This window comes from Rhincodon typus, chromosome 8 (assembly GCF_021869965.1).
Source record: "Rhincodon typus isolate 14 chromosome 8, sRhiTyp1.1, whole genome shotgun sequence".
NCBI lineage: Eukaryota > Metazoa > Chordata > Chondrichthyes > Orectolobiformes > Rhincodontidae > Rhincodon > Rhincodon typus.
In genome coordinates this window covers 61,992,957-62,005,710 of record NC_063339.1, presented here as the reverse complement: position 1 = coordinate 62,005,710, position 12,754 = coordinate 61,992,957, and the positions used below count along the sequence as shown (strand labels likewise).

General features: G+C 39.2%; 1 protein-coding gene across 1 annotated transcript in view; it reads left to right on the top strand.

The window, feature by feature from the left end:
* Window positions 1–11,430, top strand: part of LOC109917267 (RAS guanyl-releasing protein 1) — a 94,739-nt gene extending 83,309 nt beyond the window's left edge. Inside the window, exons 16-17 of the mRNA XM_048600408.1 lie at window positions 6,837–7,210; window positions 8,744–11,430. Coding sequence (XP_048456365.1) covers window positions 6,837–7,210; window positions 8,744–8,914 — 545 coding nt within the window. The 3' untranslated portion in view covers window positions 8,915–11,430. The remainder of the gene's footprint in view (window positions 1–6,836; window positions 7,211–8,743) is intronic.
* Window positions 11,431–12,754: the final 1,324 nt, after the last annotated feature.

Below are 12,754 nucleotides of genomic sequence, written 5' to 3'. Positions count from 1 at the left end.
CGATGTCCTTGTTAGTTAGATGTATCTACCTCTGCCTTAAAAAATATTTAATGGCCTTCCATCCAGCACACTGTGGGGAAAAGAGTTCCAAAGACTTATGAATGACCCTGGGATAAATAAAAATACTCCTTTTTGCATCTTAAATTGCATCTTATTTTTAAATAATGCCCCTTGTTCTAGTCTCTCCCACAGGGGGAACCATCCTTTCAGCATCTACTCTGTCATGCCCCCTCAGGATCTTATACATTTCACTAAGATCACCTCTCATTTTTCTTATTCCCAGTAAATACTCACCCAAACTTCCCTTATAAGATTGCTCCTCATCAGCAAAGTAAAACACCTTTGAACTGCTTCTAAGATAATAGTGCCCTTTCTTAAATAAGACCGAAACAGTGTAGAGTTATACAGTTCTGCTGCTGAAGGCCCATGGATGCAATTCATTGATGCCCAGTTTTGAGTTGATAGATCATCTGTTCCGTGTCTGCAGCATTTAACATAATGGTAATGCCACATGAGTGTGGAGACAGATCTTTATCTTCATAAGGGTAATGCAGTGCTCTTAACTGCCAATGTTATCATGGATAGATGGATTTGTGATGGGTACAGTGGAGAGGATAAGGTCAAATAAGTTTCTCCTCTCATGTTGGTTCTTTCACCACCTACCATTGACTCACATTTCCTTCAGGACTTGACTGGTGGTGGCGCTATTGATCCACTTTTGGTGATGTGCATTAAACCTTTATAACCTTGAGTACATTCTACGCCTTTGACACTCTCATTGCTTCTTCCAAGTGGTGTTCACCCTGGAGGACCATAAATTCATCAACTGAGGAAGGCCAATAGGTGGTGATCAGCAGGAGAGATTGTTGTCTAGGTGAACCTGATTCCATGAGATTTAGCGAAGTTCGGAGTCAATGTTGAGACCTCCCAGGGATACTTCTTCCTGACCGTACACCACTGCGCTGCTACCTCTGGTGGAGCAGGACATATGCATAGATGGTGATAGTGATGTCTGGGACGCTATCTACTAGATATCATTCCATGAGTATGATTATGTCAGGTTGTTAATTGACTAGCCTGAGGGACAGCTCTCCAAATTTTGGCATGAATCCCCAGATGTTAGGAGGATTTTTCAGTCAAGTAAGTCAGATGTCTTTAATGAAACAAAGAGCGACCGATGCTGGAAATCTAAAACAAAAAATAAAGTGGTGGAGAAAATCTGCAAGTCTGGCAGCATCTGTGGAAAGAAAAACAGAATTAACATTTTGAGTCCAGTGACCTTTCATCAGAACAGTCCTGAAGAAAAGTAACCAGATTCAAACATTAATACCGCGTTCTTTCCATAGATGCTATCAGACATGCTAATTTTCTCCAGCACTTTATGTTTTTGTTCCAAATGTACTTTTATTGTTTCTGACACCTAGGTCAATGTCAATATTTTTGGTTTCTCTGAACTGTGTGATGCAACTGAATGCCATGTTGGGCTATTTCTGAGGGAATTTAACTGTCAATCACAGTGCTGTGGCTCTGGAGTCACATGTAAACTATATCAGGTAATGATGACAGATTTCTTCCCCTGAAGGACATTAGTTTCTAACAATTGGATAATGTCATTATCATTATTATTGAAAATAGCATTTTATTCTAGATTCACCATTTAAATGAATTTAAATTCAATGGCTGGCTGCAATGGCAGGATTCTAACTTCTTTCTCCAAGTCTGTCAATTACTAGTCAGAAATGATTGTGCTCTCTCTAGGATTAGTGCAAAACCAGAAATCTAATTCCAATCCAACATTTTTTAAGGGGGGGGAGGGGGAATGGAGTAAGATACATCAGGAGTGAAAATCAATCAGAGCTTCTCTTGTTGGATTCATCCATTCACCTGCCTCAAAATGCCCACCTGCATCCGTCTCTGGAGTTCATACTGGGAGTGTTATTTCATGAAATTATCCCATGGTGTCGAAGTGTATAGCTCTGAGTCATAGGATTGTGGTTTCAAATATCACTCCGAGACATCACAGAATTGAGTCTGGTACTCAGTGTGATGCCGAAGAAGTGTTACATTGATGGCATGTGGTGACGTCCACAAGAAAATAAGGAATAGGAGATGTCAGCCAAACAGTTCCACAAGCCTGTTCTGCTGTTCAATAAAATCATGGTGAATCCTTTACCAAAGTAAAGTACTATAAAGACTGGAAAGATGAAATATAAACAGAAAAAGCTGGAAATATTATTCAATTCTGACAATATTAATGATGCTTCAGGTCAATGACCTTTATTAGAACTAGAAAATGTTAGGGGTATAACAGGTTTTAGGCGAGTGAAGAGGAAGCAAAACAGTTGGGGATAAGTAAACAAAGAGCTGTGGATGGTAAGAGTCAAAGGCAGAAGAAATTAAATGATAAAAAGAATGATTGTGCAAAGCAAAAAAGGGTCATAATAGGACAAGTAGAATCATGGGGTTGGAAGCTGCTAGTTAGGGAGCCTTTATGAATTTCTGCAGTGCACCTTGTATGATACACACTGCTGTCACTGTTGGTGAAGTGGGGGAATTTTGAAAGTGGTGGAAGGAGTGCCAATATTGTGGGCTGCTTTGTCCCGGGTGGTGTCAACATTCTTGAGCATTGCTGGAGCTGAACTCATTTGGTGGCACGGTGGCTCAGTGGTTAGCACTGTAGCCTCACAGCGCCAGGGACCTGGGTTCAATTCCACCCTTGGGCGACTGACTGTCTGTGTGGAGTTTGCACATTCTCCCTGTGTCTGCGTGGGTTTCCTCCAGGTGCTGTGGTTTCCTCCCACAGTCCAAAGATGTGCAGACTGGATGGATTGACCATGCTAAACTGCCTGTAGTGTTCAGGGATGTGTGGGTTATAGGGCATGCTAAACTGCCTGTAGTGTTCAGGGATGTGTGGGTTATAGGGGGATGGGTCTGTGTGGGATGCTCCAAGGGTCAGTGTGGAATTGTTGGGCTGAAGGTCCTGTTTCCACACTGTATGGATTCAGGCAAGTGGGGGATATTCCATCACTTTCCTAACTTGTACCTAGTAAATACTCAACATAATACAGGGAATCAGGAGGTGAGTTACTCACTGAAGAGTTAAGAATATTAGATGTAGGAGCAGAATTAAACCATTTGGCTCGTCAAGTCTGTTCAACCATGGCTGATATGTTTCTCAAAACCATTCTCCTGCTTTCTTCCCATAACTCTTGATCCTCTTAACAATCAAGAAACTGTCTCTGTCTTAAATAAACTCCATGAGTATATTTAAGAGGTGGCACGGTGGCTCAGTGGTTAGCACTGCTGCCTCACAGTGCCAGGGACCTGGGTTCGATTTCAGCCTCGGGCGACTGCCTGTGTGGAGTTTGCACATTCTTCCTGTGTCTGCATGGGTTTCCTCCGGGTACTCCAGTTTTCTCCCACAGTTCAAAAATGTGCAGGCTAGGTGGACTGGCCATGCTATAGTGCCCGGCAATGTTTAGGTTAGGTAGATTAGACATGGGGAAATGCAGGAATAGGGGAATGGGTCTGGGTGGAATGCTCTTCAGGAGGGCGGTGTGGACTTATTGGACTGAATGGCCAGTCCCCACACTGTAGGGATTCTATTATTCTATGACTTAGCCTCCAAAGCTTTCTGCTGAATGAATTCCACAGATTAACCATCCTCTGTTCCTCGCCTCTTACTTGCTCTTGTAGCCATAAATATATATATGTGGCTAGTCCATGGAAACCTCTAACAATGTTAATACTGGGGAATTTATTAATGTGATGCCATTGAAAATGAAGGGACAGTTGTTAGATTCTCTCTTGTGGAAATGTTTGTTGCCAGCCACTTGTGTAGTGTGAATATTATCAGCCTGGCCTGAATGTTGTCTTGCTGTAAGTGGAGACGGACTGCTTCAATTTTGAAGGTCTTGTTTGTGGCGCTAAATATTGCAACCATCAGTGTGAACATCCCACTTTTGACCTTTTGATGGGAGGGAAGGGCATTGATGGAGCAGCTGAAGATGGTTATGCCGAGGATGCTATTCTGAATAACTCCTACAGAGATGTTCTGGGACTGAAATGATTAACTGCCAACAACTACAGCCACCTTCATTTGTGTTAGGTATGACGCCAACCAGCAGGAAGCTTTCACCCTAATTTCCATTGATTCCAGTTTTGTTTGTGCTCTTATTGTATCAAATATTGCCTTGATGTCAAGGGTAGTCATTGTCACCATTTCAATTCAGCTCTTTTGTCCATGTAATGAGGTGAGGAGCTGACCCTGTCAGAATCCAAACTGAGCTTTAGACAGCAGGCTATTCCTTTGAAAGTGCCACTTGATAGCCCTGTTGACAGTCCCTCCCATCACTTCACTGATGATTGAAGTGCAGGGCAGAAATTTTCGTTTGTCCTGTTTCTCGTACAGAGGATATATCTGGGTAAATTTCCACGTTGGTGATTAAATGCTGATACTGTAGCTGTACAGGAATAACCAGGGCACAAGTAATTGTGGAGTACAAGTCTTCAATACTGTTGCCAAAATGTTACTGGGGCCCATCGCCTTTGCAGTAACCAGTGCATTCATCTGTTTCTTGATATCATATAGAGTGAATCTTGTTAAAATTGGTACCTGTGACACTGGGAACCTCTAGAGGAGGCCAAGAAGGATCATCCATTCACCACTTCTACCCGAAGATGAATGCAAATATTCAGCCATGTTTTTTTTTTGCACTGAAACGATGGGCTCCCCCATGGATGAGCATGCGATACTTGTGAAGTCATAGTGTGTGTACTACTTAGAAGATGCACTACAGAAATACACCAGAAATCTAGACAGTACCTTCCAATCCCATGACCACTTCCATCCAGAAGGAAAAGGGCAGCATGGTAACATGGGCACATGGAAACACCACCGCCTGCAAGTTACCCTCCAAGCCACTCACCATCCTGATTTGCATATACATTGTCGTTCCTTCACTGTCACTGACACAAGATCCTGGAATTGTCTCCCTAAGGGCATTTTGGGTCTCCCTACAGCACATGAACTGCAGTGGTTCTAGGAGGCAGCTTACCACCACTTTCAAGGGCAACATGGGACAGGCAATAAATACTGGCCAGCCAGCAATGCCCATGACCCACAAGTGAATTTAAAACAGTGCTGTGACCATGATTTTAGAAGAAGAGATCAAAGTAGATACAATCCACTAAGATCAGGTTAAGAGCGAGGCCATTGTTCTCAGGTGAACGCTGCTCCACTCGGGTGAGGGGCAGAGCTTCAGTGCTCAGGTGAAGGGCGGGAGATTTGGGCTAGGAGTGGCATCTGGCTCTGTGACCTCTGTCCTTGCCCCTAACTATGACTAGCATATTCACAAAAGCTGAGAAGTGGTGTTCCACAAGGATCAGTATTACAATTATTATCATTCAACATTTACACAAATGATGGGCTCAGGGATTGGCAGCACATTCTCAAAATTAGGAAATGACACCAAATTTGTTAGAAAAGTGGGGATGTCATGACAAAATATAAAACAACATTAATAAACTTGTAGAATAGTTCTCTACATAGATACATTCAGGGTCATTCAAATTGGTAAGAAGAAGAGCAGAATGTGGTCTGCTCAGAAAATAAGAACCTTTGACTGGGAAATGGTGGAGACCTAGGACAAAGATATACAAATCAATAACTAGAATCACAAGATCATTACGCCATAAAAAATAAACAATTAATATAAATAGAGGCAATTTCTACAGAGCAGCTGTGTTAAACTTCTATCAAACCACTTCAGCTCATGACCACCTCCTCACTGCTAAGTAGAGATTGGCAATAATATCGGAAAGAATTAAAGTATTGTAGATGGTTCTGATGTCCATATTAGAAGGTGCAACAAAGATTTAAAAGGATGATACTAGAATGCTCAAGGCAACAGTGGCATTGTGATAATGACACTAGACTAGAATCCATAACCCCAAGCTAATGTTCTGGCAATATGGTTTGGAATCCTACCATGCCAGATGATGAAGTTTTAATTTAATAAAAAATCTGAAATAAAATGCTGTCCTAATAGCAACCATGTAACCATGGTCTACACAATCCACCTAGTTCACTAATGCCCTTTAGGGAAGAATATCTGCCATTCATACCTAGTCTAATCTACATGTCACTCCAGACAGACAACGATGTGTTTGACTCTTAACAGTCCTCTGTGAATTAGGGATGGGTAATATGTGCTAGGTTAGCCAGCAACACCCACATCTTATGAACATTTAAAAATAATCCATCAGCAAGCTCAAAAGATTCTTTCCTCTAGGAAACTTAAGACCGAATGGTGACCTTTAAGAGGTAAATCCACTTATGAAAGGCAACATTTAGACAAGGTGCTCCCCACATGTTAAGAGACCAAAACTAGTGGCGATATGTAGTCATTAATAAATCCAAAATGAAACTCAGCAGAAACGTTCTACTCAGATGTTGCTTTGAATGTGGAACTAGGTAGTCAAGGTGTATAGATGTATTTATGGGGAAGCTAGATAAGCAGACAATGGAAAAAGTAACAGAAGATAATGCTGATAAAATGAAGTGAGGAGAGGTTTGAGGAGATTTGTGTGTACCGTAAACAGTGACAAAGATCAGTTTGGGTGAATGGTCTGTTTCTTTGCTGTACAATTTAAGTAATCCAATGCAATCCACACCTTCTCTTTTCCAAATTGGATGCCCATCAAGGTCACTTATCTTGTGGAAACTATACATGTGATAATAAAAAGATTTATTTGCAATAACCACTTGAAGTTCATACGTATATTTCACTCAGTTTAAAAATGTTGTTACAACTTTCACATTAATATTTTTGCAGCAAATGAAGATGGACCATTTACATACTTCAATGAGGAAGTGCATGATGATTCTGAACGCAAAGATCGCACTATTGTACTAATGGGGGGCTCAGCCCAGAAGATCTCAGTGAGATTGAAGCCTGTTGTTATGAACAAGGCCACGCAGACTGATATAACTGGCTCAGACACAGATACCACTGGAAATCAAGCAACTTCTTTGGGAAGAATGAAGACATCAGACACATCTTTGTTATCCCCAAACATACTTCCATTGTGTCCAAGTCCTATTCCAGCTCGCAGAAGACCCTGTGTGAAATGGGAAAATATGGCATCCTTTCACAAACCTAAAAATGACGACTTTAGCAAGGAGCATCGATTATATCAACTAGAAAAGGTACAAATACAATTTCATTTTAGAGCAAGAGTCACAGAGGACAATATAATAGGCACTTAAAAGATAAAGTCTAGATGATGTTTTGCTTAATGCAGCATATTGTTTGTAAAGTTATACTGTTAAATATAAACCTCAATGTTTATATCTAAGTCATTACTTTTTGAAAATGAAATCAGAGGACCAACAAGCCATTTCATGGATTTCACTGACCTTGAGAGGATAATATATCCTGGAGCAGTTCCAGGGTCTAGCAAGCATGGGAGTCAATCAACTGGAAAAGTACAGTAGTAGCTGGGAAGAACTTTTTCTTCTGTATTCTTGCATTGAATGTGAGTGTTAATGGTAAGGCCAGTATTTGTTGCCCATTCTTAATTGTCCTTGAAGTGAGAGGCTTGCTCAGCCATTTCAGAGGGTGGTTAAGAGTCAACCACCTTGCTGTGGGACTGCAGTCACATGTAGGTCAGATTAATAAGGATGGCAGATTTCCTTCCCTGAAGGACAATAGTGAGCTTTTATCAGAATTGATGATAGATTCATGAGCCTTCATTTTTGAGGCTAGCTGTCCAGCTACCATGGACATTACTAATCCAATGATATTGTCACTACATCACCATCTTTCCTTTTCATCCTTGGGGTTTTCCTTCCTTTTACAGTCCAGTAATTTTTTTTTTTTGCATTTAAGTGCTTTGTACTTTGTTTCTCATTAATAAAGTAGCTTCACAATGTACATTAGTAAAGTGCCCAGTTTCATATCAATGATGATTTACAAATGCACTCTACCCATATAGCTGTAGGGCTTTGTGCAGATTAGCATCTTACAAATGTAATGTGAAATGAATTGTAGGTGTTCAGAATATGTGTAATTTTCAATTTGGGATTGCTGGCTAGTGAACAGAAACTGACCAATGCTTCCTTTTCCATGGTACAATGATTCCGGGGATAGTTCTGGCACCCAGATGTTGCCTCAGCTCCGGAGTGTTGTATAATGGGAATGAATATGTTAATGATGATGACATACACGATGTTGTAATGCTGACATCAAGAGGCAAGTGCAAATCAGACTTTGAGAAGAGATGATCAGAAGAACTGCATCAGAGACCTAGAGTCAGTATTCCCAACGTTAAAATGTAATCTGAACTCCTAAGGCTCAGATAACAGCCCAATTTTAGATCTTGTAAATAGAGAGCTGCAGCAAACTCAAGAGTAGGGACAGTCTAGCTGAGTACAGCAGTCTTAAGAGTGCAGTACAGGTTCTCAATTTCCAGGTCCCTGGGGAGGCAAAGATGTAGCAGCATAATTATAGAGTCAGCATCATACAGAACGGAAACAGACCCTTCAGTCCAACATCCATGCCAATCAGACATCCCAATCTGACCTCGTCCCATCTGCCAGCATTTGGCCCATTTTCTTCTAAACCCTTCCTATTCACTTAGCCACCTAGATGCCTTTTAATGTTGTAATTGTACCTGCCTCCACCACTTCCTCTGGAAGCTCATTTATACTTATAGCTTCTCTGTTCTTTTGCTGATTTAGGAAAGAACTCTACTTCGAGAAGAGAAAGAAAAGTTGCACATTGAAAATACAAGTCTGCAAACAAAGTTATTGGAGGCACAGCAAGAAATTAAGGCCCTTACAGAACAACTAGATTTATTCCGAAAACATATGATTATGGAACCAAGAATCTCATCGCTGACACAAGAATAAAATGTAATAGATGTAGACAGTTCATAACAAGTATTTCTGTACAGTACTGGAATCTACAGAAAATGTTGAAAATGTGAGAATTTCTGTGAAAATTGATGGATATTTTCCGTATTATTTAACTGTGTCTTCTTTTCAAGAACAACCTTTACCTAGTTTTTAATCAGCGATATAGAAGCAAGCATTACTACAAACACTAGACACTTTTGATAATATTTTCCATCAACTTTATGAAGTATCGAGTGCACACCCTGAGCAGCAGACTAATATTGGATGCAGATGAACATTTGATTAAAGAAAACTAAAAATAACAATTTTGTAGAGTTACACACGGGGTTAACCTTAAATTCTGCGTTAGTGTAAGACAGTTAAAAAGGTGCACCATCCACGATTCACCTTTACATGAAAGAGGTGAATAAGTGGTGGCTCTCCAATGTCACAACTTTATACTACTGCTAACCAATGTTACCTCTAATCTGTTTTAAACATAAATGTGATTTGGCAAAGATAACCATTTCAAATGTGTTTGTGGGTAGTTTAAATAAATACAATAACTTGCAGGCACATTTTGTAGTTTGAACTGAAGTTTATGCAGAAAATATATTCGTTATTCTAAGATGAAAGTTGCCAGAAGGAATCTTTCTAAACAAAAAATTGTTATTACTAGAATTCACAGTATATTTTCTACAAACATTTCCCTAATAGGTGAGAGGAAGATGTTACCAATACTATCATTTTATACCTCACATTTAGTGCCAATTTTAACATAAGACTCAGAGTCTGTTGTAAAAGGTTCTGTTGAAGTAGTTACATTACTTACTGCAATGATCCAGTCACAGTCACCAAAACACCTTTAGCCAAGGAAGATATTGGAGAACTATTTTCACACTATGGTCATCTACAGAACAATGGTAACTACATTTCAAAATAATTTATTCAGTATTTGTGACATCAGGAAAGGCACTCTGGAAGTACAAGTACTTTTTTCTTTCATCAGAAAGCTCCTTGAAAATAAAAGGATGCTATACCTTTAAAAGTGTTAAGCCTCCTAAATAAAGAATTGTCGTAAAGATTTTGCTTAAAGCTTTTATGTTACAAGGCGAATCACCAGCCTATATCAATGAATCGCATCCCTCCCTGCCTTTCCACTTAAACTTGATAAAACATCCAGACCTGATCAAATCATCAAAGATGAATCATAATGACTTGAGAGTCACCCCAGAATCACTCAGAAGTTTCCATCGCTAGCCCTAAAAATGTCACATCTATAATGAGGGAGGCTCAGCCAAACATATACAATTACTTCAGTTTTTTTAGTGGGCATTTATAGCCACTTGAGGCACACATATAAAACAGGCATATTCAGAGTTAATGTTTCAGGCTGTGACCTTTAATCCAGCACTTTTAAAAAAAATTCAGATTTCCAGCATCTGCAGTATTTTGCTTTTGTATTGTTGTAGCCATATTCAATTCAGAACTGAGTGAATGATCAAATGTGAGTTGTTAAATTCAAAAGTGTACAGTAGCACATAAACAAATGTGGCATATTCAGTTGTAGTTCAAATATTTCATGCACAAATGCCTGTAAGTGAAGACTCTGTATTTTGAACCAGAATATACATATCGTGTTTGATTATGCAAAACCACAATATTTAATTCTGCATGTTATACCTCTTTCTGGTAGTTAGCCCCGATCCATTCTCATTCATACAAGCTACAAGCTTCAAACATGCATGATTGCATCTTAGTCTAAAAATACTCATGAATGTTTGCAATGCTGATGTAAATATAATTGAAAGCACCCTGTAGTGTAGTCCCAAATCTGATGGGCGCATCAATAAAGAAGTTGTCCTTAGCTTTGAGAATTAAATGGTCATACAATTCAGTGTAAACTGCTGAAAGGTTTGATTTGATTGAAAGCGAATGTCACTTTTATCTGCTGTCATCAACTCAGGTAAGAGCACACGGTGTTAAGATAAAATCAAGAGACATGTAAATAGTTGAAATATATATCTTTGTTTATGAGTATGAACTATATAACAGCCACATTTTTCCCATTATCTGAACAAACCAACACTTCACTCTATATGTATTTCAAATTATGTTAGCTAATACGTTATTCAGTCTGCATTCTGGTAAATTGAATTGACATTTGGAGAGTGTAAGTCTCTGGTATATTCAGGCTTAATTTAAAATATATATTTAAGATTGTCAGATCAGGTACTTATAAATGTGAGTAGAAATTTTACTCAAATCTTTATGTAAAATGAAAAGCAGTATGATGCCATTCACATTGAATCACCCCTTAAAGACCCAAGGAGCCTTAAGGCTCTGTTAAGTAACTTTTTATATAAAATAAGCAAGTAGTTGTGCTTTTTAGTGAATGTATATATGTATAATTGTACAATACATTTTTGCTTATGTAACTTCACTTGTTTGTGATGGTTAAGTAATCTGTAGCATGATGTAATAATTAAGATGGATTCTTTTGTTTAAAGTAGCAAACATTAAATAATACATTTCAAAAAAATATATTTTACTCCATTCTGATACTCTTTCAGTGCACATCTGGAGCCAAATAGACTGCAATTCTTAGCTGGCAGTCACCTAGAGGGTATGTTTACTCGTCAAAGTATCTGGATAATTGCTATAGTCTTCCACAGACCCCACCTAATTTGAAATGTTTAGCACAGGGTTCTGATTGGTTACAATAAACTAATTGATGTCAACGTCAATCATTTTGGATGAATTAAGGTGTTACAACCTGCAATGGAAGGGTAGAATATTTACCACCTCACAGAACATTAAAGTGAATCTTTCAGAAGTCCTTGACATCAAGGCAGCTTGTACATACAAGCTCAGGTTTGCCCTGGTGATTTGTTGCCAATTCCTGGAGTACCTGCAGGGAATGCATACAAGATATTTTGTAATCAACCTGTTCAGAGATGTCATTATGCATTGCTGGACCAAGTGGGATTTGAACACAGTCCTGCTGGTTCAGACACAGGGATATCACCACTGCAGTACAAGGAGGGAATATGTACAATGCCATCACAGCAGGTGGCATTGCGAAACAAGTATGATAAATGTACAGTTTGTTATCTAAAAGGTAAGTGGCAATAATCACTGCTGACATTTGGATTATTGAGTTGTAGTTTTAGATTTGATTTATTACTGTCACATGTACCGAGATACAGTAAAAAGTATTGTTTTGTATGCTAATGAAACAAATCATACTTTACATAAGTACATCAGGGTAATAGAACAGAATGCACAATATAGTGTTACAGCTACACAGAAGGTGCAGAGAAAGATCACTTCCAACATATGAGAGGTCCATTCATAAATCTGATAACAGTGGGGAAGAAGCTATTCTTGAATCTGCTGGTATGTGTTTTCAAACTTTAGTATCTTCTGCTGATGGAAGAGGGTGGAAGAGAGTCGGGAGGGGTCTTTGATTATGTTGGCTGCCTTCCTTTTATTTTCTGTGCTGTTTCGCTTAGATCTGTTATTGGTGCACATTTTGCCTTGAATTTGTGCATGATTTGTGTTTCTTTACCTTGTGTTTTCTATTTCCATGCTGAGAGCTACAATTTCAACACTCAAAAGTTGTACGTACGGACCCACCTTTAGGGCCATCTTTGAATTTGCCCATCTTGGTGGAAGAAAGATCTAAGAACACATCAGCTCTGTTTCTGAGCAGCAGGCTATCCACGTTCATACCTATTCAAATATTCTTGTTGAATAACCAAGCCATAACTACAGAACTCAGCTCTGTTTAGAGATTTGACCTGACAGCTTTGTTCCAATAAGGATTCTGTCACAACTTCACGAAAGTCCAAC